The sequence below is a fragment of the Symphodus melops genome, assembly GCF_947650265.1.
Source record: "Symphodus melops genome assembly, chromosome: 7".
NCBI classification, from domain to species: domain Eukaryota; kingdom Metazoa; phylum Chordata; class Actinopteri; order Labriformes; family Labridae; genus Symphodus; species Symphodus melops.
This window is the reverse complement of record NC_136697.1, coordinates 18,918,037-18,945,893: the sequence shown is the minus strand read 5'-3', so window position 1 is coordinate 18,945,893 and position 27,857 is coordinate 18,918,037. Positions and strand designations below refer to the sequence as shown.

The following is a 27,857-nucleotide window of genomic DNA, read 5'->3' as shown; positions in this document are numbered from 1 at the left end:
TAGTCTTTACAAATGAGGGTTTAGTTGAGGGAGGGTGTTGTCTTTAAAAAAAAAAAAGAAAAAAAGGAGTGCACAGGAAATAGAGAGCAAAGTCAGCAATAAAGGAACTTTTATTGACAGTGTCAGAGAACTTATACACAGAGGTAGATTAGTCAGATAAAAAGTGCTGAAGACCACTTAGAGAAAGTTTTCACAGCCAGTTGTCCTGTTCAAAGAGTCACAACCCACTGATGAACCACGTGGGCTGCTTTGACAGACTGCATGCGACTGGTCTACCCTTGGGCTGTCAACCCCCGCCCCCCCCAGCCCCACAGGATCACATATCATTAACACAAACAAGACCTTGTCTTCTTGCAGTTCAGTTCACTCCAGCACAGCCTCAAGCTGTCAGGGAGGCCTTCCGAGGGGGGCTGAGGATAGAAGAGGCTGCACAGGCTCAGGCCAAAGCCTAGTGTGCATATCTGTAGAGCCAGCTGAAGTCTGAGGATTGATTATTAGTTACTTGTCCTGACGGTCTCCTCAGAGGCAGATTTCTTCCAAGCCTATCCAGAGGGCGGGTTTCCTGGTGACCACTCGGACGTAAGCTGGGATGGGGCCCACCTCTTTTCCCAGGACATTCTCCACGTCGTAACCTAGGAACTGGAACAGTAATGGTTCATCAAAAAAAACCTCACACTTTGCACACTTTATTTAAAGCTTTAAACCTCTTTAGGCTGATTGACTCTTGCCTTAAAATCTGATTGTTTGATTTCACTTAAAGCCCTGACCTTTGCATATTGGTCAGCTGTATTTCTGTTTATCTAAAAATTTATTCAGCACCTTTTGAACTCTCATGGCCAAAAGCATTAGTACCTAAAAAAGCAACACTGTCTGCAAAGATTATGAAAAAGGTCCCCACCTACAGGTTGTACAGGACATTAACCCACAGAGTAAAACTGCTAATAAAAAAAAATCAGTTAAACTAGGAGGTGGAGGACGATGACATCAGTATTCTGGCAGCATTTATCGATGACCAGCATGACTCAGAGACTTAAGTGTTCTGTACAGAACAGACTGACATGAACAGATGACTGTGCTTTCAGGACTTATTGACAGAAGATCAATGCAGCGTGAGGTCCAGCCCAGCCTTATGTAACTGTTTGTAAAAGCAAACCTACCTCGTTACCCTCGAGTGCTGTGGTGTTTAAGATGGACATGATTGTCTTTCGCTGCAGCTGTCAGAGATATGAAAAAGGTGCGGAGCCATCAATGCATTTTTTTATAATCAACCAACACGTTACACTGACACAGTGTGCTCACTTATGACTAACAGATAAGAGCTACTGATAGTTTTATCTCGGTTCTGTCTTTATAACAGCAGCAGGCATCAAATGATAAATCTATCCTTGTTATGCAAATGCTCTAAAGGCTTATTTATTCTTTTATGCCTGGAAAATCATGTAATCTTTCTTACTCAAGATACTAAGGCATTTAGATGCATCAGAAGACTACAGTACGTGTATACATATTGAACCTCATTTTCTGAACTTATTAAAGAAATTGACCTGCAGCTGATTAGCTTAGCTTAGCTTAGCAGAAAGACTGACTCTCTCCAAAGGTAAGCACTCATGCATGCCAAATCCCATTCTGTCTTTTAAGTATGGTATGTTTTCCAAATACTGTATGCACTTTGCATACAGTAAACATACTTATTGATATAGTGTTCAACATAAAATTGCTTCTTAAGTTTTGTTAAATAATGTACACGTATCAGTTGCAGTCTTAAGTGCGTCTTTTGAGCTACTTATACACATCTAAGTGTTATGGGTCCAAACAGACTCAAAACAGCATGCTCGCCTGCATACAGCCAAATGTGACCAGCCGTAGATTTTCTTTGCATACTGTAGTTCATTTACATCCATTGGGACATTCAAATGTTTTTCAGATTGAAGAAATGGTTAGGGAGTCTTGGAAAGAACACAAAATCAGCCCGCTGACATCTTTAAAGCCATGTTGGGAGAAAACCTGAGAAACTTCCAGAAAGTCATCTGTCCCAACTAAGAAATACTTCATTCCATGAAGTCCATCACTTTTACACTTTGGACGGATGTGATGACACTTAGAACCTTAAAATGCTGTTCTCACCTTAACCTTTAAAGTGCAGTTAGTGAATGAAGAACTCAGTGACACTTCCAGTTGAATCTTCATGTCAGGTTTATCTACAACTGTCTTGCAGGAAACACAGAGGAAGTTTTGACTGTGGAAAAATAATACATAAAAGAAAAAGTCACATACCAGCTCCAGGTCTTAAATTAAGCTGTTTCGCTTGAACATTATAACTTACTGTGCTTCAGAGTACGTCTCCAGGTTGTCGCTCCCGCAGTGGTTGCAGGCAGGCCAGGAATAAGCAGAGCTCTCGTCCACACCAACTATCACCCCTGCAGGATAGTCATAAAGAAATATTCACACACAAAACATCTTTGAAAAATAAATGAATGCAAACGTAACTTTCTGCATTGCATTCAGTATTATTATTTTTTTTTTTTAATGGTGCACGTTTAATATAAAAATTGATGGCAAACTGCAATAAACACTGGAGGGGCAAACGCTGAAGGTTTCAAAATGTATTTTTTTGACAAGGTGGAGGAGGAAAAAAACAAACTCTTCTTTCATTTTGATCTGAGATTGGGTTGATAAATGCAGCAGAGTACGCCCTACCTATAAACCATCTCAAGTAACAACCACAGTTCCTTCCTCACAAACGCAAACATTAGACCAGAACTATGATACTGAATTGAACACAGATATATCTCTCCTCTTTTCCGGTCGGAGCTTATTTTCTCACCAGTTATTTCCAGAAGATTACATTTGTGCACAAGTCCAAAAAGATAATAAGTTTGTTTTATTTATTTTCAGCCACCTGACCAAACTTGTTGGGCCAGAGGGGGCTGAAACAAGAGGGTTCACAGTGTGATCTCTGCCCTCCAGTTTGACATGAAGTCGACAGATGCAGATTGTTATCTGATGTTGTTTCGCTCTTTTTCTGCAACAAAATTGCATAACCAGAAAGAAATGTATTTTTAACCCACTTGTGCTGTTCAGATCATATCCCACATTAGCAAAAAAGTGACAGTGATTAGAATGTGAACACCCTATGAGATTTAACTAAAACAATGATATGAGGCCTGCAATTTAAAACTGCTGTACCTTCCTCTGAGAATGAAAGCCTTATGCGAAGCAGGCGTATAAATTTCACTCAGAAATGGCATGGGAATGGGGAAGAATTCAACAAAATGTCATGTGTTTTTATTTCATACATTTCTAAACAATGACAGCCTAAGGACACTGAATAACAAAGAGCAGAAAGGAATACTTTCAAGCCACATCAGGGCCTCCTGCTGAGCTCTAAACTTGTAGATGAAACAAAAACAAACAAGTGGTTTTCTTCCCTTGAGAAAACACCACATTTTACGAGTTATTCAGGAACTGTTTAGATGAAGCAAGTAATAGTGAAACCACAGGGCTCAGTGAGGGGGGGGGGGGGGGGGGGGGGGGGGGCACGGACCTGTGAGAGAGCAAAGAGAGTTGGGTGTGATCTCAGGACTTAGAGGATCCAGTCTCACAGGTTGGGGCAGGGTCTTGTCAGGCGTTGTCAACGACTGTGAAAGTGACTCTGGCCTGGCTGAGGACGACTCAAGGTTGCCATCAGGATCCTCAGAGTAGATCTTGACCACTGACTGCTCCACACACAGGAGAACACCTGCATGCGTTTGTTAGGAAAACGAAAATAGGATTATAAAAGCAAAATGCATGAAAAAAAAAAAAAAACCCTCCTCATTTTGCACGTCCCTAACAAGTACGCGTATCTTTCACTGATGTCAAAGTTCTACGATAATAGAAAAATACTGAATTTAGGCTAAACTCCTGAATTCAAATAGTACTGAAAAGAGTATGTAACAATTAAGCACTGGACTCCAACATAAACACCACAGGCTGGGGCCCACAGGACGAGATAACGTTACACTTACCAACAAAGCTGCTGCAACAGCAGAACGCTGCTTATCCACACATTACATAAACCACAACCACAATTTGAAGACACTTTAAGAGGAAATGAACTCATCTTAGATTCATTTACACCTTTGACTTTGTGATAGCGACTTTTTAAGCAAACAGCTAATTTAATTACACTAGCTGGAGAGCAACAGCATCCTGCTTCGGAGTGAGTTTAAACTCCACGATGTTCAGCAGCTCGTCGGAGCCTCGTGCTGCTCGTTGATGTGGAGTGGTTATTTACCTTCTGTCATCTCTTTGATGTAAGGTTACATTGCTCTTACTGATTGTATGGGTGTACCCTCCTTGATGGCACTATTACAAACATAATGCATCTTTCACGATCTAATAGTTTGATGCATAAAACCCCCCCAAAAAACATCAGTTCAGGACAGTTAACTGTTAAACTTGGAAACTGCCTCTACTGATTTTATGAGTTTTCTTTTTACATTGGTGGTACTTTAAGAGGTAGGAATAGCTGTCCTATAAATAAGTGGAATAAAAAGTCTAATATTCACCTCTAAAATCTATTTAGGTACATCTATAAACTAGTAAGAAATGTGTAAATACTCAAGTTCTTCAGTTTGGTCTAACTTCTTTCCACCTTTGTTAAAGTGACGTGCACACAAAGATAAGACACAAGTGTTGGATGGTATTTCAGGTGTAACTAAAACTCTACCATGTTCTTTGATGGCATCTCTGAATGACATGCGACAGGCGGCGGGGGAAGTAAGGGCTTTGACGACAGAGGAAGTGAGCACACAGGATGAGCTCACACACAGGGCCACCGTTCGCCCGCACGGCCTCTCGGGTGGCTCCTCCTGAAGACTGGAGTCTGTCAGCACCAACCAAACCTCACCCTGGCCTCCATCCCAGCTCTGCTACAGGAACAGAAAGGCGCACAGAGAGCAGGATAATTGAGAGCATGTCACAGAGAAAAAAAACCTAGAAACAGCTTAGAAGAAATATCAGATCATAAAAGCCTACCAAGGACCAATTATGTGAAAATTCTCTTTAATGTCAAAGAACCGAGGACAGTACTTTTAGTTCTTAGATTATTCATTAAACAAAGTTCACACAATGCTGGTTACTCGTACGACAACATTGGTGAGGTGGTGTGAGCATGAGGCAAAGTCCACCCCTTTGTTGAGAGCTGCTATCTCACCGCGGTCAAAGTTTAAAGGTCTCATTAATCAATGTTAACGAACGCTTAAGCCCAGATTGTCATCCAAACTGCGATATGAACGCTGCTCTCTGCGTCAGAGCTCAGTCTTATCTGTTAGTTCGAATGGATTGAGCTGAGAAGGATGACTTCTGATGTGTAATTAAGACTGTACTCAAAATAAAATCAGTATTTCTCCTCAAATAAAAAGAGAGCAAAGTACCTCCTTTATTCTCTTGTATACGACAGTTGCAACAAAACTGCAGCGACAGGTTTTATTCGTGCTCTGAAAAAGAGGGGGAAAAAAAAAAACAGGTTTGAGATTAATCTTCTCCAGATAAGTTATCAAGATCTGCAGCAAAATAAAGTAAAAAAAAAACAACAACATTCTGAGTGTGTGAAAAACTGTTCACCTGCAGTATGTCTTGCAATCTTTGATATGTGCTGGGAAGGTAAAGCGGGGACAAATTCTGCTCGTCGCAGGGTTTAACTGAGCGCTCCTCTCCACACAGCAGGTAGCAGAAACTGGGAGCTGATCCTACAGGCTTACGTTCCTATGAAGACAAGATGTGTGGATTCAAATATAGTGACGGTATAAAGAGGAATCTGATGGCTTGATTTTGTGAAAAACATCCGACAGCTGTTGTTGAAGGAACCTTAGTCAGGCGATCTTAAAATGATTCAGTTTGAAATATTAGACATTGTTTACAAAAACATCCTGACTACACAATGAAGAAACAGACTCCGTGTAATTGAACATGATTCTATAAGCTAGAAGTCGTATTTTATCATCAACAAACAAGTTGACTTTTGAATTACATTAGCACACGTTTCCTTTCTATTTCTTATGCTACTGAGTCTGAAGCTATTACATGATGGTACAGGCTTCTGAAGAATATCTTCATTCTCTGTGCTGCCAGTGAATCCATGTCACAGTGAAGTGAAGGCTCGTGTGTTGTGCACCAACTTGGTGAATTTGGTCAGTTTTGCATCTTTTATTTTGCTTCGATTTAATCTCAATAGAGGTGGAAATTAACATTTGGTTATTGAAGTTAAAAAAAAAAATTAAAAAAAAAGAGAAGCATTTTCTGCTTTTTTCTTTCTTTCATGTGCTTATCAATCTGAATGAGGCTCTTGGAATTTTCCTGGACAAGGAAAGCGATTCGATGTGATTATTCAGAAAGGGTTTCAGAAAATTGTCAAGAGAATTTTTTATTTTATTTTTTACAATTTTCTGACAACAAATCAATCAGGACAATTTTCTGGAGATTAGCTTTAAAGCAATAAAATACTCATAAATTGCAGTTTCATAACTTTTCACATCACTAAAATAAGAATAAATCCCAAACCAAGTCAGGACTTACAGTGGACACACTGGGTGTGTTTCCGTGATCTTTAAGGGGCATCACTGGGGACCACAGGCTGTCTATCAAGCTGAAAAGCCTTGAGCGCCTGAAGTGAGAGACACATACACACACACACAAAAGAGAGTAAGGAAGAGGCCCTGCAGAGGGGTGAGATAGGAGGAGAAACTTGTGAATAAGGGACTCTGAGGGGAAGCTCTGAGAGCCAGTTTCACCTCCATTCAAAGATGAATCTGTTTAGACAGAGCTCTCTTTACCGTCACTTAGTTTTAACAGAGAGCGTGCTTGGGCTGGCAGCGCAGATGTACACAAAAACTGTTTTTACAAGCGGGTTCTGAGACACCGACGGTTGTGGGTGGGAACAGTGCTCACACCCTATGTAAGACACAATCTCAGTGTGGTGCTAAAACAACAAGGTTTAAAAGACTGAGTACGAGGGATTTGACCAACTGTGTTTATAAAATGATACTTCACTTGTTTCATCACTTTCTTGATCTCAGAGACGAAAGAATGAAGAACATACATGATTCGCTTTTGTTACTGAATGACACAATTTAACAAGAAAAATGGGTGGAAAAATAATCAAGCAGTAATCTCAGGAGGAGTTGTGTCAGTCTCTCGTCTCCTTTCTTAGAGATACTTGTGGAGTTCGGGGGCGGGCCGGTCAGTGTTACTCGTTCATCCATGTGTGCTGTCATATCAGTCACTGGTTAACAACCTGTTAGTCAGGCTGGAATCACAGGGTTTCTTTGTGTGGAACTGGTTCTGCAGCCCATTCAAGTCCAGTGGTGCCTGCGCCAGGATGAGTAACGACAAAACTAACAGGACTCATTCGAGCCAGAACTGAGACACTGAGCTGAAAATGTTAAATGAATCTTTTTTTATGCTTTAAGAGATCAGACTCAGCACCAGAATCAGCTTTACTGCCCAGTAGGTTAACACAAAAAAACATCTGTCTTGTCTTGTTTTTGGCATGAGCAATAAACACAGAAGTAGAATTAAAAAAAAGGTGACGTCCATAAACCAGCAGCATGTTTAGAAATCAAGTCATCAGAGATGTGCCAGAGTGGTCAGTTAGCAGTATTTTAATCTTCTCTGGTAAAGTTAGTCAGTACACTGTTGTTGTTAAACATTAAGATCAACACTTTGTGACAAAGAGAAGAGTGAAAATAACTAACATGCATGCATTGAATTTTAAATTCCAGTTATGCAAAAAGTATTTTGATCGTAATCGGGGGGGGGGGGGGGGGCAATCTTTGGATGGAGGCAGGGTATCGCTTGCCCTTACGTTCAGTCATTATACTAAGCTAAGCTAACAGCCTCTTTTCTGTAGCTTTATATTAACCATTCCAACAACACTAACCATTAAAATCACTCGGGTATCACGTTGACTTTTTTTTAATGGTGTGTTTAGATGTCCAATATTGACCAATTCTAAGAAACGGAGCTTAAAAAAGAACGCCTTATTTACACCAGCCAGACCCGCATGTGCATGTAAGACAGCCCACAACCTCTTTTGACATTATAGTGCTGTGGTGGCACTGAAAACACCCGAGATGTAAACATATCCATAACTCTGTCTCGAAACTGTCTCATGTCAGTTCATCTAACCGCTTCTAATCTGGGACCCTGACTATGGAAACTCACGAGGGACACAGGGAGTCCACTTGGGTTTCACCTTACACGTAAACACTGCTGGCTGAGCAGCATAATCGAGTTCATATGAGCTCACATCAAATTCTCATTGTACTGTCAGTGTGTGTGTGTGTGTGTGTGTGTGTGTGTGTGTGTGTGTGTGTGTTGATGTTTAAGGATAAAAATAAAAATAAAACTGGAGTCTGACACATTAGGAAGTTAAACCATCAGAATGCAGGATGATTCAGCTTGAGGTTGTGTTTCTCTTCATGCACCAGGCTGCACTGAGGACACTTCACTGGCCTTTCATATCAGTAGCTGTATATTAGCTGAATTCACCCAGGGCCAAAGGGAAAGATAAGATCACCTGACTGAAGTGTAACTATGAACTGTGAACTGAAACACAGGTGAAAAGCTACAAAGGCTCAGCGGGATTGTCTCACCTTTCTCGAGTGACCCGCTGCACCACTTTAATGCCCCTCAGCACGCAGGGCCTCCCCTGCCACATGAGGACGTAGTGGTGGAGGTCTTCCTTGCGGGGCAGGAGGTGGAGCTGGATCTCGCTGAACATCCCGTAGCTGTCTTGGACAAGCACACAGAGCCTGGGGAGAAACGCATTAAAAACATCTGATCAGTTTGCAGAAACCAAACAAGGCTGGTTTGATGCGAACATTTTAATCATGTTCAAGTGAGGCTGCACTCTCGTGTCAACATGTATTTTTCTGTTTTAAGCTATTTATTGTTTTATGAATTAAATGAATACATCCTCTTTTGGTATCTTTGTATCGACACCATTATTTTCTGGCTCTGTTAGATTCAGTGATTTTTGATCACTCATCTTGAACTCAAAAAAAAAAAAAAAGGTGTATTCAATCAGTAATGAACCCATTAGTAAAACTGGAATATTAAATAAACAGGGACTAAACTGTTAGCCAAAGAGATAGTGAGAGCAAGTGGTAACAGCAAGCAAAGCAGTTCAGGTTTCTTCATGGAAACTTCAGGACAGTTTCTTCATGTTTTAGAAAGATAGTTACTCCATTATTTAGGTCCACCTAAGCTGTGCACAGCAGTGAATTCACTAAATCAAACACTCCGAGTGTGCTGAAAGCATCCAGGTCCTCCTGACATGTTCCGTTCAGCATCCCAGAGAAGGACAACTTCTTTTCCACGACTAACTTTTAATGTTTTTACTTTTACTTTACTTACTTTTTTTTAAACTCTTTTTTTATTATTAGCTAATGTCTGGATTTTTCAGAAGACAAAAAGAAAAGAGAGAGAGACGATTGTTTTCATCACAAAAATAAAAAATGAAAAGCACACAAGCACACTGAACCCTCAGCACAAAAACAAAACAAAACAAAAAAACAAAAAAAAAGACAAAAGCAGAGTCTACACGGGCTAAACAGTGATACATTCAGAATGGCTGGACTACAGGCTTTTCTAACATGAAATAATCTAATCTAAAATACACATTTGATCAATAGTTACAGAAGTGCATATGCTCTCAGAGACTCTCTGATGCACACAGTGGAGGCCTCAGCACTGACGTTTGGAAGTCATAAAGCTCATGGCCGGTTTGACAGGCTGCTGCTGACAGTGAAGACCTTTCGCCTACAAAGTTGTGAGGGAGTGAACGGCTCTCTCCTACTCCCAGCAAGCTGGGAGATGGAACTGCTACAGGCTCCAGTATCTGAGCCAGTCAAGCCCAGACACGGCCCTGCACCAGCCCTGAGAGTAAACAGTGCAGTTCATGTCCTCTGGTTAGTCAAGCAACGGCCGGCAGAGAAGAGAAGCTGAGATATGAAGGGGAAAAAAAAAAAAAAAAAACAACAACACAGGGATGATCATCATGTGTGTGCATGCATTCGCACATCCCAGACATGGGGAAAGTTTTGAGACTGTTTGCCACCACCTGATTGGGCCTCTAAATGTCCTCTGTTGGTAAACACTGTTTGTGTCTGCGTTTGTTCTCCGAGACCTGGAAATAGAATAAATAACATTCCTGACATGACTTTTTATGGCACAGGTCAACCTTTTCAACCAAGATTATTCTCAGTCCTTCACTTTCTTGCCAAATCTAAAATCAGAGCTCGACACCTCGTTAAAACAACAGACACATTTTGAACTCACTCCACTGGTTTGTGGAGAGTGGATGTTTATAGATGTTTAAAACACACGTGCGGTGAGTTCAAGGGAGCGAACCTGAACCACGGATGATTTCGATCGACTCCGGACACTCAGTCTGTCTGAGTCAGAAAAGAAAAAGGCCTCAGGTAGAGTATCAGTCCTGTAAGGGGGACAGGCTCAGATCCCTCCAAGCAGATGTAATGATGCTTACCTAAGGTGGAACGAGTGATTGACAGATGTCCGAAAATAAACCCCTCTGAAATAAAAGGAACCATGAAGCTACGACTTGTTTTTTTTTTTTTGTATTTTGGCTGATGTGTTTCTTTGATGTACTCTGTAAACACTGTAAAAAGCTTGTTTTAAAAACAACCACCGTCTTCGGAGTAGCAGCGTATGGAGCAAGAATATAAATACTTAGAAAGTAGTACAATTGTTATCATTATTATCACACTAAATACTTACATATCAAAATATCGAATTTCAAAAGTTCACATTTTCCCTTCTGAATATCTTACACATCTCACAAGTCATGCTGCATTGGACACGTGTATTGTCTTTTTTCACATTTTAATGAAAATATTTGACTGTTTTTTTGTGAACAAATAATTCTATGTTTTGCCTGTTGGTTGTTTCAGGAAGGTTGTTAATTATTTACTTTGGTGATGATTTTTCGAAAGTTTTAATGTCAGTGTGTTTTCACATCTTTGATTTTCTACCTCTGATTGATTTCTCTGTTTGGAACTTGTACGTGCTGGGTGGACTAAAGACGAACGTTAAGAATCTCGTCAATTCAGCAAATCACACACATTTTATCAGCTAAATATTAAAGTCAATAAAAAGGGTTCGGGTTAGATTTCTGTGTGTTTTGTATTTAATCCTTAATGTGAAAGAAGAAGTGTTCTACATCTATTGTTATGAAACTGTCCTAAACTAAGTCAATCAGTCAAGACATGACTTCGCCTACAGCATGATGACAGCTGCCTAAGTTGTGCTCGGTGAGAAATTATCGACACTGTCTTCAAGTGAAGCTTGTCTGAACTTGAAAGAATGCTGGTAAGAAATTTGGTTTTACTTTTGACAGATTGACAATAAAAACATGATGAGACTTGTGCTGGTACTATCTTGATAACACCCCCCCCACACACACACACACACACACACAAATCCAGTTCCTTCTTTTAGCAGTTTTAAGGCCACACTTCCTCAAAAAGTGACCCCCAACTCCTCACTAAATCCTCTGCTATTGGCCAGTTTCATTCACAGGCACTTTGGAGGAATGTGTTTTTGTGAACCACCACAAAATTCTCAGCAACTCAGGTTTTCTTCCAGGAAGTACGATCCGCTGAGCCTGTGCAAACACACACACACACACACAAAAGCGCGCGCACACACACACACACATGCAAGCCCACGCACATTTCTTGGCAACACAGGGAGTAAGTGACCCACACATTAAGAATACAGCAGTGAGGCCTCATTGGTTGGGGGGCGGACAGACAGGATTCCTTACTATGTGTTGTCCACCAATCAGTGCAGGCAGAGTGATAAACATGGTTGTAACAGGATCCCTGCAGCACATTGTGTTCCCTCTCCGCAGAGAGAGAGAAAAAAGAAGCACACACAACTAGCCTCTCCTTACTTCCTGCAAACAGTTAATCTTCTTGTTTATTCTATTGTGGATTTACGGGAATCTTCTTCAGGCATAAATATCAAGCTGGCGTCCCTCTCCCCTGTGTGTGTTAACGCAGTGGCTAAACAACAAAAGGATCAAATAAGCGGGCTGACCAGGGGAGTGAGTCATAGCTGCTGGGGAGTGGGTACACAACATTAGGAGGTACACACTGTCCTTGTCTGTATACAGAATGGGGCCAGCGGGCTGCCAAGTTAACTACCCTCTCCTCTCCACAGAGGAGAGCGAGCATCCTGGAAAAGTACTATGACAACACAATGTGCTGAATGTTGTTATTTCTGTGCAGATATTCAGGCCAAGCATTCGACCCTGAGGAGTATGTGAGGCACACAGTCATGTTACCACCTTATGAAAAAAAACACACAAAAAAAACAAACAAACTTATTAATATATATATATATAAAAATCTGGCAAATCATACAAAATTAGAGATTAAATTTTTTTTTCCAGTTTCAATCTGTTAAATTACACGTGTGGGAGTTTTGACCCCGAGGCCCTTGAAATAACCTCCTAACCTCCGTCCCCCCCTGCAGCCTTTCACTACAAAACAAACCCGTTTGATCTGGTTTCGTTTGAAACTGAGGAAAAAGGCAGGCCAGTTTCCGGTCAGAGGGCGGCGTTTGTTTACCAGCCGCGGAAAAGCAGCATGGCAGGAGCGCGTGTCATATTACAGCCACGCTCGTCAGCTGACCGGGGCTCTCCTCGCTTCACCACAGAGTGCCCCTCCATCGCCTGCTTGACTCGCAGAGACCCGTGCTTTTTTTTTTCTTCCTTTTATTACTCAGCAAAGGACAAAAACAACATGCCTGCAGAGGGCCAGGCAACCACAGGTCATATTCGCTGGATTTGCTTCAAGTAGAACATTCAGTGAGTCATTAACGAAAACAAGACCACTCGACTGAACCTCCGAGTCATTTCAATAACACAGGAAGCTTTGGAGAGCTCAAACAGAAAGTCTTTTACCATGAATGTAACTATTGCTGTAGTTTTCTCAAAAGGGGAATCAAACGTTCTAACTCTAGAAAAACTATATTAACAAATGAAAAAATATAAAATATGACCGGTCATGCCTCGCCCACAGCTTCACCTGTATAGTGGTTAGCAGAGAGAGCCACTCTCATTTTGTCTGTCACATCCTGCCTGTGTGAGAGGGCTTTTCTGCAGGTAACTCAATCAACACAGAATGCAGCCAAAAGGCGAGGCCCAGCAGAACCGCTGCTTTTAGAGCATTAAGGTAATGACAGCTGCTGCAAACCTTTTTTACGAGTACGAGTGGGCACTAATTCATCTCCGGGTTGCTGGTGCAAAGCGTTCTAAAGAGCTCTTGCTGTCTTTTCAGAGAATTGGCCAGAATCGCACACAGAGGAGCTGGATTCAATTAGAAATGTTTGTGTCCTTTGTCAAACAATGCCATATGGCTGGAGACAGTATGAGCACTTTGTGGGGCCTGCTGCGCTGTCAACAATAGCTCGACCACTGAGACACATTGTACCATGGAGGGGAAGCATGCAAGGCCTCAGACCAGCATGCAGTTTTCACAAAAAGAGCAATTCATACTGTGGGAGAGACGCATAAACAGCAGATAAAATGTGATTTTTTTTTTTTGTTTCCCCCTCCAAAGACTCTTCAGGCATCAAATGACAAAAGGCTTTTATCAACAGTACCTCGTTTTGCCTTTTTCTGACGAGGGAGCAGCTGAGGACGGCCTGAAGGGAACTCTGGGCTTCAGGATGGACACAGTGGAGGAGTCTGGCACGGGGATAGAATAAACTCTCTGGACCACCACCTCCACGTCCTGCCCCACAGAGCCGGCCTGACCGAGCCCCTCAATTACTTCGAGGAGAGAAAGGCAGTGTCTCGTCAGAGCTCCTGAGCCCCCGAAGCCACACTGAGCATCAGAGGTAGAAACCTGCACGTGGAAAAGAGAGGCAAATGAGACATTAATGAAATGATGCAGAGTCAACATCTTAAACCTGAACCGTTTCTAGGTTTAGTTCATTTGATAAACTCCTAACATACCAATGCAGATCATTTCTAGATTTTTAACTTGGATTTGGAAAATAGTGATGGCAACAACTTGCTACTGCACCAAACATATACAAAGAAAATAATTTTTTTTCTTAAGATCAGTTTTAGCTGCAGTTCTACTTTAAACCAAAGACAAGAAGAGCTTCGGTCTGTGTGACTAGTGCGTGTTCAGTTCATAACGCAGCTACTATTGTGTGTTTTTTTAATCTGGGAAAGTGTACTTAGTGTTATGCCTAGTATTATTTAATTCTATTTAAACTTATTTTGCTATTGATGCTGTTTATATTCCCTGTTTTTCTAGTGGGTTTTTTGGAGCTGCTGTAACGACCAAATTTCCCCCATTGGGGGATCAATAAAGTGCATCCTGATGCTTAAAATGTTATTTTAATTCGATGATAATTCTGTCATGAATTTTAACAAAGCCAAGGTGAAATATCGAAAAGAATTGATTAGTCTGGTAAAAAGTCCTGAAAGAATATAAATCTTAAAGAATAAGGGACCTTCTAAGACGAGGATAATTGATGCCGAAGTTACTTACCGGTTATACCTGTCATGTGTGTTTGGATCATTTATTTGTTTTGACTCAAAGCAAATTGAGCATGTTTAGGACATCAAGCACAGACATAAACTAACCCCAGTGATATCCTGTTCCTAAATCAGACAAAGAGCAAACCTGTTAGTGACTAGTTTGGGTTGAACAGTCCAATGAGGCTTTTTTTTTTTTCCTCTGCCCAAAAATAAAGTAAATGCAAACTGTCGAGCCCTGTGGGAAAAAAAAGTGTTGTTTGAATAGTTGACCTGTGTTTTACTACAGATTCATTAATAGGATGATTCAACACTGGGGTTTAGACATAAAGGCAGAAGAGTGTTTAAATTAAACTTTTTTCATTGACTACAGAAAACTAAAGGGGTTGTATTATGCCCTGGATCGTCTTTAAAGTCTGATAGTATTAGTATTTCGGAGGTACATGTGACGCACGTGACTCTCGTGATATTAAAGCTTGCTAACCTGTTTGGCATTGTTCTCCTCTGAGGTCCTGCCCACCTCTAGGAGTCCAAAGGTTTTCCACAGAGGATACGGTCTGCCCCTCACGGCTGAGAGCAGGCCTCCTGTGGAGCCCACGTTTCCTGGTTTGGATGCAGAGAAGACTTTCTGGCTGAAGTGTGTGTTTAGAATAATATCACAGCTCAACCCGTCTGTCGAGAGACTTTGCCTGCAAAGACATAAAGTTCACAAAGTTTGAGATTGAAGGTATTGTAGTTGTTTCATTGACATGAACAAATATTATACATGAACGCGACACTTTCTTATTGTATGATGCAAATAACTGTGAAACATATGTAAAGGGCGTTAGGCAATGTGAGACATGTTTGTTTTGCAATCAGGTTCAAGAAAGCTACATTTCACATTATACGGCACATTGGAAGTGGATTATTGCACAAACATAAGGGGGCGAGAGCTCGAGACAGTTTGAATGTCAATGTCAGATAAGGTACCAAACACCTCCGCAGGTCTGCTCAAACCCAGCACGTTAACACACGCGCTCCTCGTGTGTGTTAACCTGAAAATACACAACCAATGCATTTGATATCTTTTACTGAGGTGACGCGTGCATTTTCCATGTAATTGCGGTTCTTAGAAGACGAGACCACACGGCGCTGCACAGCTCAATTAAAACACTTTCCAAAGGTGACATCATGTGTGGAAAAACACTTCAACGTCTGTATCAATCAAACAGGCTGAACGTAAAAATTAAAAAAAAAAAAAAAAAAAGATTGCCAAAATCAAAAAATGTGACCTGAAGTTACCTTGAACTAGTATTTCATTTTTACCAGTTACTTTTTTGGTTACCTTTGGTCACTGGTCTATTTCTACCACCAGGGAGATTCTAGCCACTAAAGAGCTTTTCTGATTTTTCCATCTCATTATGTCAAGTGTTTAGAAATATGACACCCTCTCGGTTTAGATTGTTTCCCTTGAAGAATCACTTTTCAGGTCCAATTCTGCCTGTCACCAGAAACAAGAAAACAAAACACCCAGTTAATTTAGAAGGAAGAGAGAGTGAAAACAGAGCGCGTTAACTAAAAGAAAAACTAAGAGCGACATTTATGAATGGAGAGTGAAAGCAACATTTGGTTATGGTTTTGTTTCATTAGATAGAGTTGACCTGCTCTCGTAAACGCACTGAGGTCCAGGATCTGTAGTTCCAACTTGTAGTCTTAAGGTTGGCTGTACGGGTGTAAAGATTGAAAGATCAATTCAATGATTGGTGATGTAATATATTAGAAGCAAAGTGAAAACATGTCCTCTGTGATTAAACTTTACTTTAAAATGTCGATGGCTCATCGGTGTCATCGTTTTTATCACGACCTGAGAAACTTACATGGACATGAAATCATGTATGTTGCGTGTAGGCCACTGAATTAAACAGAATGAAAATCATGTCTTGGTAGACTTTCTGATATATTTTCATGTGACTGTCCACAGAATCAGAATATCTAAGTTAAGACATTTGTGATTTGAACAGAAATCTGTAAAGCTCTCTTTATTTTGACAATGATTATACCATTTGCTAAGCTAGGGCGGAAGAAGTGTCAATGTCTCCTTTTCCACATTCAGGTACAGGACACACCTCAAGTGAGCTGAGCCTGAGAACAGAGAAAACTGGAATAATCACCATGTAATTATAAGGCAGCTTGTTTGTGGTAAGTCTGAATTACGACTTAATACCATCCACGATTGACACGGATAATGGTGTGATGATTGCTTATCATCACTGACTCAGAGCCAGGAGCCCTCTGTGACTGGAACTTGCTGAGCGTGTCAACACTCGTCTGAGACGTCAGGTGATAGTTCGACTGGAGAAATCCAACATACACACATGAAGTGTGGGGGGGGAACATTGTTTGGATCTGCTGTGAGAAATGAAAAAAACAAAAAAAACAAAAAAACAAAAAAAAAAAAACGAGGTTTTACAAATCTAGTTACTTGTAATCACTGCAATGTTTCAGTGGAGTCTAGTGCAGCCTCTGTACATTCTGTGGCGTGTTCATTGAAAGCTTGAGTCATTTCGGAAGCTGTACTTTTGAGTGATTCATTTTATTGCATTAAGCTGGCAGTTAAAAATTAATATTTGGTCTTCACTCTTTGACTTTAATGGGTTACTACAAACACAGTGTCCTGCACAAAGAACATTATAAAGAACTGTGAGCTATAAAACGGGTAATAACTAAATGAGGATTTGACATATTACACACCTAGGAGAGTCAATGGACATGTGGGACAGTCCAAATAAAAACATGTCAGCAGGTTATCTCGACAGTGACGGTGTTTATTGCAGGGTGATCGTCTCGGCTTGTGTTTAATTGGACGTTCAGTTCTTGGCACTGTCTGCTTCACCGTGCTGCTGCAGACACTCACATGACTCATCCGGTTAAACAAAGAAGAATTGATTGAATGTCGTAGTGGCGGTCAATAATCCCAGATAGTAGACTTAAAAGTCTGCTGAATACACTTTGAAAAGGGATTTCTACGAGTATGTGATGAACTTGTTTAGCATTCTATGAACGCGTTACTAATTGTATTTTGCAAAGAACCCTTAATGAAGGCAGTCGTGGAGAGAGTCGTCCTTACACTGCATCAAGTCGTGTGCGCTTTTTGATTGGTTGTTTGTTTTCAGATTCTTTGTGGGGCATTGATGAGCGTGGGCAGCGGAAAGAGCTGGAAACAGGGATGAGAGTGAGGCTGATGATGAGGGTGGGAGTCAAGGTCTAAGCTTCCAGAGGACATAGACTGTGTACAATGAAACCGCTGCGCTTCATTTGAAGAACTATTTATGCATTTCCTTCTCATCTCACTTTAAATCAACATTTCAGAGTGAGCTTCCTGCTTCCTCCACAGTAACGTTAAAGCTTTAGATAAAGGTTTCACTTCTGATCAGTTCATTCAGCGTTTCATACAAAAGATGACCAAGAGGAATGAAGACAATGACTATAAGCTCCCAGATGTAATCATCAAATGTTGACGCACTGATCTCAATAAAAAAGGGACATTTTTAAAACGAGATTCTTTGTTTTTTTTTCTTCTTCTTTTTTGTTTCTCAAACCTTCCATGAAACTAAATCTTGAGGACATGCGCTTTAAAATCGTACACGTTTGTCTAATTCTGATTCCTGCTTTAAGCACTGACAGAGGGGCATCTCTGCATGAGAACGAACACTGAGAACACTTAGGGTTTTTTCCCCCATCTTGGTCAGAAATTTGGATGCAATGCTTCAAATAGAATATTCTGCATTGTAGTCTTCTCATTGTGTTTTGTGTATACTATACTCATATACTATCATAATTCATTTATGAGGTGAAGTGAAAAAGCATGAATACAGTAAGAAGTACCAATAGACGGTGTGTGTGTGTGTGTGTGTGTGTGTGTGTGTGTGTGTGTGCGTGTGTGTGTGTGTGTGCGTGTGTGTGTGTGAACCTCACAGAACACTGACTTGAAAAAAAAAAAGCGCTCATGTTATGATTAAGCCGGATGGCACTTTTTTTTAATCAGTCAAAGATCAGTAATCAATGAGCCTGACTGTTCTGTTAGTGGAGCAGAACGTACTGTACATGAGCTGTACAGGAAGTGTGAACCTATTGTGTACAGGTGAGTGGGCCGCTTTCATCATCAGACAGGTAGCCAGGTTAAGGAGTGGCTCGGGCTGCTGCCGTCACAGAGCATGGGTGAATAATCCCTGCAGGTATTTCCGCACAGGCCTCGGCCCACTCACAGCGAGGCGTGGGAGGTGGGAGGAGCCGACCTACTCACTTCTGGAAGTATGGAGGAGTTTAACCCTTCGACTGTCACACCGGAAACTGATCAACGAGAGGAATTTTACCGTAATGATTCTCGACATTTCTGTGTTTTTCCACTCTGGGCAGCTGTCAAAATAAGATGAATAAATCTTTCTTAAGTCTTAATTAAACTTGTCAGGGCTTTTTGTTTGGATTCTGGGACTTTTTATTGAATAACAATGTGATTGATCTCAAATGTAGACCAAATGCTGTAACTTCTCGAAGTAATTCTGTAAACACGCAATATTTATTCATGCCTGCAGAGATGAGAAATTATTCTTTGAAATAGTGAACGGGTGTGTTTGTTGAGAGCTCGTCTCTATTTTGTGATTTCAGGAATACAATACAACAGGGACAGAGAGGTGCTAAAGCCAGAGATACTCTCAAAGCCGCCATGTGTTTTCAATCTCAGCTCTTTGGCTACCTCCCCCCCCCCCCCACCGCCCCACTCTCTGCTCCCAAATGCTCCAGAAAATAATCTCACTCTGTTTTTTCCCCCGGCTTGCTGGAAATGACCTAACTACTGCCAGGAAGAGGAATGTGAAGCATTCCCTGGAGCTGTTTGTGACGTCGGAGCGCTGAGGAGGCCCCTGCTCTTCCGCCAGCTTGGATATTCCAGAGCACATTCAACCCAAACTCCCAACAGCTGGAGTCAACTGCTGCCTTGCTCCGACTCCAAAACAATCCCAGAAAGCACACACACACACGCTCCCACCCTCCCTACCATGTACGTGTTCCTCACATCTGGGGCTTTTGCTCCTTTTATTTTATTGAGAACTTTTTGTGCTTAATGACTAATCCGATTGACGTTAATTTAAAAACACACAAACCAGTATTCGTCTCCATGTTGTTATGTGTAATGTATATTTCTAACTCTTCCAGTATGCCTCCTCAGCATTAACGTTTAAGATCCTGATACTCCTAGTTTTGAATGAAGTGATCCAGTGTTTCACAGATTAAATGCATGTGAGTAATTTAAGGGAAACTATATACTTTACTCCACCAGTAAATAAAGAGGACTTTATAAAAATTGCTCTTTTTTTTTTCACCTAGTCTTTTCGATGAGGCAACATGTTATCTTTTGAAACACGTCTACTCATAATTTAACTGATCATCAAAGCGTCAATTGTCAGAATATTAACCCCCCCCCAAACTTTGCATGTTTATGTGAGAGCAACACACTCAGGGGAGGAAACATGGTCTCACCATGGCGGGTATATTTGGATGATATCTCTGAGGGAAGGATTCAGCTGAGCTGCAGTCTCCCTGTTGAACAGCACCAGCACACGAGCCCTCTCCTCAGGGACGGGGTCACCACGCTGGTGGCCCTCTCCGGGGGGCTGCTGGTGCTCACAGAGGGCCAGTTGCATGCAACACTCCTCCTGAACCTTCAGCACCTCAAGCACCAGTTTGCCAGGCCTGTCCACTGGAGAGCAGAGCAAAAAAAAAAAAAAAAAACAACAACACAGATGTTGAGTGTTTGTCCATTTCAGTGTGTGACGGTGTGTGTGTGCGTGTGCGCGTACAGATTGTACCGATGCTCTCACGGACTCTTGCTCTCTGTGGGCCTTATTATGTGTTATATGAGTATTTCAGTTTTAGTATGAGAACAATTTGCGCTGCATAACTGTAACAGTTTCTGACTCAGGCTGTGTTGGATACGAGATGCAGTGACTCCCACTGGGTGAGTGTGTAAATGTTTGGAAATTCACCATGGGGCCGGCTCTGCTTTTTGGCCTGAACAATAAAGTTATCATATATAAGAATGGCGGGCAAATCAAGACAAAGTCCTGAAGCTATGTATCAAACTCAGATCATAACAAAAAATTGGCTGCATGTTCATTTTTGGTTTATAGTTCGATGCAAAAAAAAAAAAAAAAAAAAAACCTCCAGCATGAGAGAACACACAGCCAGTGCATTTCAGTGTTTGTTACAGTCTATGGTTTGTGAATGTTAGCAAACTCTGAAAATGGCCGGAGGGGAACGTTTAATATAACATGAGTGAATCATTTCGCTTGAGAGCTGCAAAGTTACAACGTGCATTTTGTCCAAACATGCAAGCTAAGTGTTTTGCTCGCTCTCTGCGCATTCATGTCACGGACCACAAAATCATCACAACCAATTAAAGACAGCGCTGAAGTCCTCCTTGTGATGGTGTAATGATCTGATAAATGTCAGGAAGAGCTATCTGTCAGGAAATAAGTCAAGGCCTCCCACACGTGCAAGTGTGCTTACATCACAGACTCAAATGACGACGACCCGGGATCAGCAGGTGTGTGGCAACAGAGAGCTCTTTGTAATAATTCAGCAGAGACTTAAATAAGCTGTTCCCAATAAAGTTTAAAGATCCAATTACTCATTACATGTTTTTGCCTAGTTTGTTTTAATAGAAAACAAAAAAGGTTACAAGGTTAGATGAAGTTGTAAAAAAAAAAATAAAAAAAATAAAAAAAATGAAATTTACGAAACCACTGATTGGCCGCAGACTCTTCGCGAAATCAGTTGGGTGTTTTTCTTTTTCCACGCTCAACTGTCGATTTTAAGCCACTGTCGTGTCCTATTATAGGGAGATACTTAACAAGAAAACAAAGTGGTTTGGTTCACCACGGAAAAGAAAATAAGACCTAGGCAAGCAGTTTCCTGTCACCTACATACTGAGTTCACAGTTCAGGGGCACAGCGATCAACCTGCAGCCAAGCGCTTCCTCTGCACCGCCTGTCACTGCAGTCATGTACACTCTCCATCCTACACACCAATCAAAGCTCATCATTGAACCAAAAAACGCTGATTCCGGAGGTGAACACAAGAGGAGGAGGAGCGGGGTTCCTATGGTGGCTTTATTGCAAGGATCACCTGCTGATGTTGAGGTGTCGGCGATGGTCTGGTGCCTCCAGAAGCTTACGGCTGACCTCTGTCTGCGCTGGAGTCGATTCAGCCTCTCAGCAAGACCCCCACTGTGCAACACACACACACACACACACACACACACACACACAATGAATATGAATAACGTGCTTTTTGAATCCCTGAAAAGGAAATTTATCGTTTCATTCTGCTGTTGAGACAAACATATAGGCTGACAAACACATACATGCACTTTACATACTTCAAAAGAGACTTTTTCTGATGCAAAAAAAAAAAAAAAGATAAATCAAGCTGCTGAAGAGTACAGATAGCCATCTGTCAGATTTGGGGGCTTTTGGAAATGGCAACGACATTTAGCACCCACATGATGACAGCAGGTGTCCCTTTTATCATCAGTTGTGTCGTGGAAACATCGCAGCCGAAGTCTGACTGTCACCTGGCGACAAGCGAGGTGAAGCTTTACTTTGTTTGCATCTCCTTGTGAGGCAAAGGTCGTGACCTGTACTGTTAATCTGTTTGGGATCAGCTTCACTCGACATTCGTGTCCTAATGCGTCTCCTCAAAAACAAAAAACAAAAAAAACAAAAAAAAAAGGTGTTTGAAATGATAGGGGACGTTGAAATGGGCATGTTGAAACCTGGACCATTCAAACCTTTTAAACTTTCTTTTCTTTTTGGCGGAGTCTTCGGGAGTCTTGGACTGCCTGTTGAGCTGTTTCTGAGGCGTCTGCAGCATGGCCTGAGCAGTTCTCACCCAGTCGCCGACTGACCTTCTGCTGCTCTCGCCAGTTTGGAGGAAAAGGCACGTGGAGTCCAGCCTGCTGGAGCCCACGGTGCCACTTTCATCCTCGCCATCGGACATGTAGCCTGAGATCTCCAGTTCTTTGACCTAGGGACAAAGTCACGATTATTAGAATTACGAACTGACCTAATTTTAAACATGTTTAGTTAAACAGAGAAAATCCAGCTTCATGTCAGATGGAAGTGTGATTATCAAATGGACTCAGTTTACAGTAAATTAATAACGAGTAATTAAAGTCATATAATTAACGTCATATAAACACATAACCTTGAGTTGATATGGTGCACTTATTACATGTCAGGGTGACTAACTCATAAGAAATTGTTAACCAACAATTCTTTTCTGCTGTCTCACTGCTCAGCTCTCAGGAAGAAAAAAAAAATCCACAAGAAACCTGAGTCCCTGTCATGTGCAGACACGACCAACATACCAGGCTCCGTCAGCCAACGTGCGTTCTTATTTGAATCAACTTGACCCTGCTGGGCGCTCTGCCAGCAGACGTCACACTCCAAACAGCAACAGAGAATAAGGAACGCAATGTTCCTGGCTTCCGCTCAAACATTTTTTTTTTCACCCTGCACTGAAAGCATTGGCTCTTTGCAGCCTCATCCACTCGCACGTTTTGTTTTTTTCCCCTCCTGAACAAACAGTAGTAAAACGGTGTTTACAGGCCTGCTCTGTTGACATGGCCCTGATCTAGCTCAGGCCCTGATGTAGTGGGAGGCTGTCGACCTTGATACAGAGCTCCATCTTGTAAGAGTCCGTCCTCTTTGGCCTTGAAATGCAAAGTCCTCCATGTAGCTCCGCCTGTCCACTTCGAACTCTGGGACCATGATGCAGAAATGTGGCAGCACAAACATCAAGTGACTCAGATGTACATGTATCTGGAGTCATTTACCTCAACTTGGACCTGGATCTCTTTCTCTATATTCTGTTCGGTCCGCTTCAAATTCAAATTGGCAGTGAGTTTGGCAAGCTTTCCAGGCAGCATAGAAAACCAGGTTCTGCAATTCTAACTCAATCAAAACCTTTCTTTTACACTGAAACATCACTTTTTATAAATTATCCAAACGCTGTTCCCATAACGAATATGCTGACTGGTGAGCAACAAAGAGCGTCAGCCAAAATACCACATGCATTGCATTTAAGATAAACTATGGTTGACAAACTAAGACCACGATGAGTGTTGATGTCGTTCCAGCAAGCCTCTGACCACAAACCTCCTGTTCAGTGATCTTTGACCCCCGAGAGCTGATAGCAGCAAATAAAGTGTGACAAGAGGAAGTAGCTGGGTCTGCGGGAGAGATGCGAATCTGACAACAGGCTTCCTCTCGACACACAGCCTTCAGTCTCACAAGAACACGCTGCTTACTGAAGTTTACCTTGAGCTTGCTGGTGATGAATAACAAACATTTAAGGGGCGTTTAAAAGTGATGTGCAGTGCCCAGATGATTCAGATGTTATAGCCACAAGCTAACACGATCCTGCTTAAGGGTATTTGCATCAATCTCTTCACGTCACCTCAGTAATGTTTCCACATCTGACCAATGGACCGACATGCTAGCTGTGCTGCAGAACGATCAGGAACTGTGTGCTGCTTCCACCTGAGCACCACTCCTTATACATTCTCTCCATGCCAGCCCTGCCTTTGACAAACACTGAGGCTGAACAACCTCCTAAAACCAACAGTGCAATCAAAGTCAACACAGTGTACAGCACGGCCCGGCACACAGAGGTCTGGCTGAAACAAACCCCGACCCTTAACACTGGATTATTTTAACCAATGCATTCATGTGAAGCTTGTTGCGCACGCATCTTATTGCATTTCATCGTTTGCATTCTAAATATTCAACACGAGAGCTGCGAAAATTCAAGAAGACATTGATTGGTCAGGTGTTAGCATCCGAACAATGTCACAAGATTTCTCATTCAATAAATCATTAAATGTTTGCTGGCTTTGGCTTCTTACTTTTCCTCGTATCGTGTTCACTGAATAAGTTTGGATCGACAACATAAGAGATATAAAGACATAATCTTCAGCTTTTGAACCTGGGTCGACACTTTTCATTATTTTGTAACAGTCTGTAGGCGAAGCAGTGAACTGATTCGTCTTGAAAATCAAATGCAAATGTATATATTACATATTAAAAGGGAAGTTATATTATGTGGCCTAGACGAACACGATGAAGCCCAAGCTGCTTTCAATAACTTCAAAAACATTCAACGTTACTTAAGACATTATGGGCTGGTCCTGGGTGATGAAGTCATTAAATATTTGGCGTTTTGGCTTAAAGATGATCCAGTAGTAAATACTCTGATTATGTCCTTAACATGTGCTACAGCTCAACTGTGCTTTTATTTCCACGAATAACACGACTGTTAACCGTTTCCTCCTTCACACTCATCTCAGTTTGAGAGGAATGAAAGCAACCGATAACCTTCATCTTTCCACTTTTCAACCTGTCGAAAGAAGTGCTTCGGACTGGTGAATAATTGGCAGCACATTCACTCAGTGTTTTATTGCTACCTCAGCTTGTGAACTTTGACTGTTTGGAACATGAGTGAACACTCGTTTGAGCCTGCGAGGCCCTTTGAGGACATGGGAAGAAACGGCTGCACTCCACCTGCTGGTATGAATGCTAAATCACATGATTCAATCCAAATAACACTTCAGTTTAGTCTTAATATGGGAAGAAAAAAGAATTCCATTAGTGTTGAACAAAATACTTCAACATGTTGATTGCTGTGGAGAGAGAAACAGAATGTGGAGCTCTTGAGATGTCATACTTAGCACACAGAATTATTCCTGGAGTTAGTCACTGGACTCGAGGAAAAAAAAGTTCAAACACTTGAGTCACTACTTCTAGTGAATCTGCACTGACAGTCAATCGAACAAGTTTAATTAGAAACATACTCCGGGCTCGAGCTGCCACATGAAGTTGAAGAGGTTGCATGGCCCCATCTAGTGTTCACTCAACCACATAGAATCCAAAAGAAGAGAACTGGGGTGAAAAGTGAGGAATGGCATGCAGGAAAAAGAAGCCACAGGTCGGACTCGAACCCAGGGCATACTGTACCAGGACAGGAATAGTTCACTCACATTTTCAGCTTTATTTAGCAGTACATCTTCAGGGATTTTGTCACCAAAGGGCTCTGACTCACAGTCAGAGATTTGCTGCTCACTGTTGTTTTCAACATCTTCCTCAGACTCATCCAGATCACTATCCGTGTCAATGACAGGGGGGTCGTCTACACAGAGGAATGAAACAAACTTGATTTTAAAAAGAAAAACAAAACATTTCAGCTTAGGTGTAAGTTTCAGTTTGCCTAGCACGATGACTGAAATCAAGAGGGAAAAAACACAACTGTACCGACTCTGTTTTCTGTCTTCCTGGTTTTACGCAGAATGAAGTGAATCTCTTTCTTGATCAGTTTACCTTTCTCAGTGCTGAGTTCGTGCAGCGCTCTGGCGTACGACTGACTGAGAGCTGTGGGTCTCGCTGGTCTCTTAACACGTTGCTCATGGGTCTCGTCATCCGACCGCTCACAATCACTAGAGCTCCACGCAATGTTCAGAGCGTCCTCATTGAAGTGCGCGGCGCTGGTGTGCGCTGGGGAAACACAGACGAACAGGAGTTATCAAATAGAAGGTGATGTACCTTTCCATTTTTGACAATTCAAATCTTCCAACACGTCCACAGAGTTGAATGACTGTGTGTATACTGCCACAGTATACACACAGTCCTTAAAGCCTCAGGAGCTGGTTTCACGTTGTACTTTATGACGTTCTAAATGACTAAATCATTGTTCTGTCACATTTTGCTGTCTCCTTCTAATTATGTATTTGTTTTATGTTGTCAAATGTCTGCAAAGATTTATTTATGCTGATGCTCGTCGAGGCCAGGACACCCTTGAAAACGGATGTTTCAATCAAAAAAGACTTCACTTTGAGTTAAATAAAGCATATATAGAATACAGATTAATAAACAAGACATCAAGATTGCCATTTTGGCATAAAAAACCAACAATGGTTTCGTCCAAATACATATAATAACGTATTATAGCTGGATTGTACTGATAGTGTAGACACTAAATCCAAAAATAGATCCAGAATGAAGAAAGTCTTGGTGTGCTAACGTAGATGATTTTGTTTACTGATTTACTGCACAGCTCTTAATATATAAAGACATTTAAAACGCACAACAAATCACCTGACGTAGTAGACTGTGTCAACTTTCTAATGACAGACAGCTTTCTTCCTGTTGACTTGAGATCCTGCAACAACAAAACAAGTATCGATACTGTCAAAAGTGTAGAGCACCACTGCAGGAATCAATGTATGTATGTATGTAAGTATGGATGGATGGAGGCATGGATGGCTGTATGCATGGATGGATGGATGGATTGATTGATTGATGTATGTATGGATGGATGGATAGATGGATGGCTGCTTCTCATAAAACCATAATAACCTTAATCCCTGGGGACTGAAGAAAGCTGTCACCACAATTCTCCCAGCTCTTTGCAGAGGACACACGTGAAAGTGACGAGGATTCCTGAGCTGCTTTTCTGAAACTATTCTCCGCATCATCCGGGAAGAAGACACACTTTAAATCCTTGGAGTTTCTTTTACGCTACGGAAATAGAGCAAAGCTTCGTCTTAACACTTATGTATCTGATGTGATGTATGAATGACTGACAGGATAAATCCACTGAGCTGTAAGTGGACAGAGCTGAACGCTAACGAGCCTGTAGCCTGAAGTTAGTGTAACCTGGCTAACAGGCTAGCTAGCTGCTAGCAGTTTCTTACCTTTCTGGCAGACATGACGAAAAAAAGAATACATACAGGCCAACGTAGTAGTTTTATTTTAAATACGGTTTCAAACTAAACGTTTTTCTTAAGCCATTGTAATATATAAACGGTATGCCGGTATTTGGCTAACTATCTGTAAAAGTCAAAGCAGACTTTTTGTTGCACAACCTAAAAGAGGTGTGTTTGATTATTACACCACGTGGACCGGAGGAATCCCGCCCGCCAGTTTGTGTGCACGAGCACTCATGTCTTGCAATTTCACGCTTTTACAACAATAATTACAACTGTGTGAAATAATATTTCACTACACTATTCACTTAGTTTTTTACAGTTTTAATAAGCAGCTTCTTTGCAGTCGGATTAAACATTCAAATATAAATCAACTAATACATGATGCTAAATTCAATGTAAGGATTAAGTCCTTTATCTTTTGAGGAGGTGGGTAAACCTGACCTACCTTCTTATAATCAAAGACAAACACTAATCTGCTAAAGAGTTAGGAGT

General features: G+C 41.5%; 1 protein-coding gene across 2 annotated transcripts; it reads right to left on the bottom strand.

Annotated features, from left to right (window-relative positions):
- Nucleotides 1-92: 92 nt before the first annotated feature.
- On the bottom strand, nt 93-27,595 carry spidr (scaffold protein involved in DNA repair). 2 transcript variants are annotated; one of them, XM_079349378.1, is made up of 20 exons: nt 27,351-27,595; nt 27,013-27,174; nt 26,752-26,815; nt 25,978-26,151; nt 25,641-25,789; nt 22,392-22,627; nt 21,728-21,828; nt 20,081-20,300; nt 15,048-15,252; nt 13,675-13,919; nt 8,637-8,795; nt 6,559-6,646; nt 5,608-5,748; nt 5,418-5,480; nt 4,712-4,910; nt 3,545-3,739; nt 2,324-2,417; nt 2,125-2,236; nt 1,158-1,214; nt 93-639 (listed from the first exon to the last, which is right to left on the bottom strand). In XM_079349378.1, exons 1-20 carry the CDS (start codon nt 27,363-27,365, stop codon nt 520-522), a joined length of 2,799 nt encoding a protein of 932 aa, XP_079205504.1. In that variant the 5' UTR covers nt 27,366-27,595; the 3' UTR covers nt 93-519. The 2 variants fall into 2 exon arrangements, with proteins under 2 accessions (XP_079205504.1, XP_079205503.1); XM_079349377.1 differs by having other exon boundaries at nt 4,712-4,913; nt 27,351-27,594.
- Between the last annotated feature and the right edge of the window lie 262 nt (nt 27,596-27,857).

Bases quoted from the DNA above. Each gene is read 5' to 3' on its own strand.
- spidr (XM_079349377.1), bottom strand. The intron at 15,253-20,080 runs GTGAGACCATGT...ATGTCTTTGCAG, and splicing joins ATCCAAATATACCCGCCATG to GCAAAGTCTCTCGACAGACG. The intron at 4,914-5,417 runs GTACTTTGCTCT...CTGTTCCTGTAG, and splicing joins TATACAAGAGAATAAAGGAG to CAGAGCTGGGATGGAGGCCA.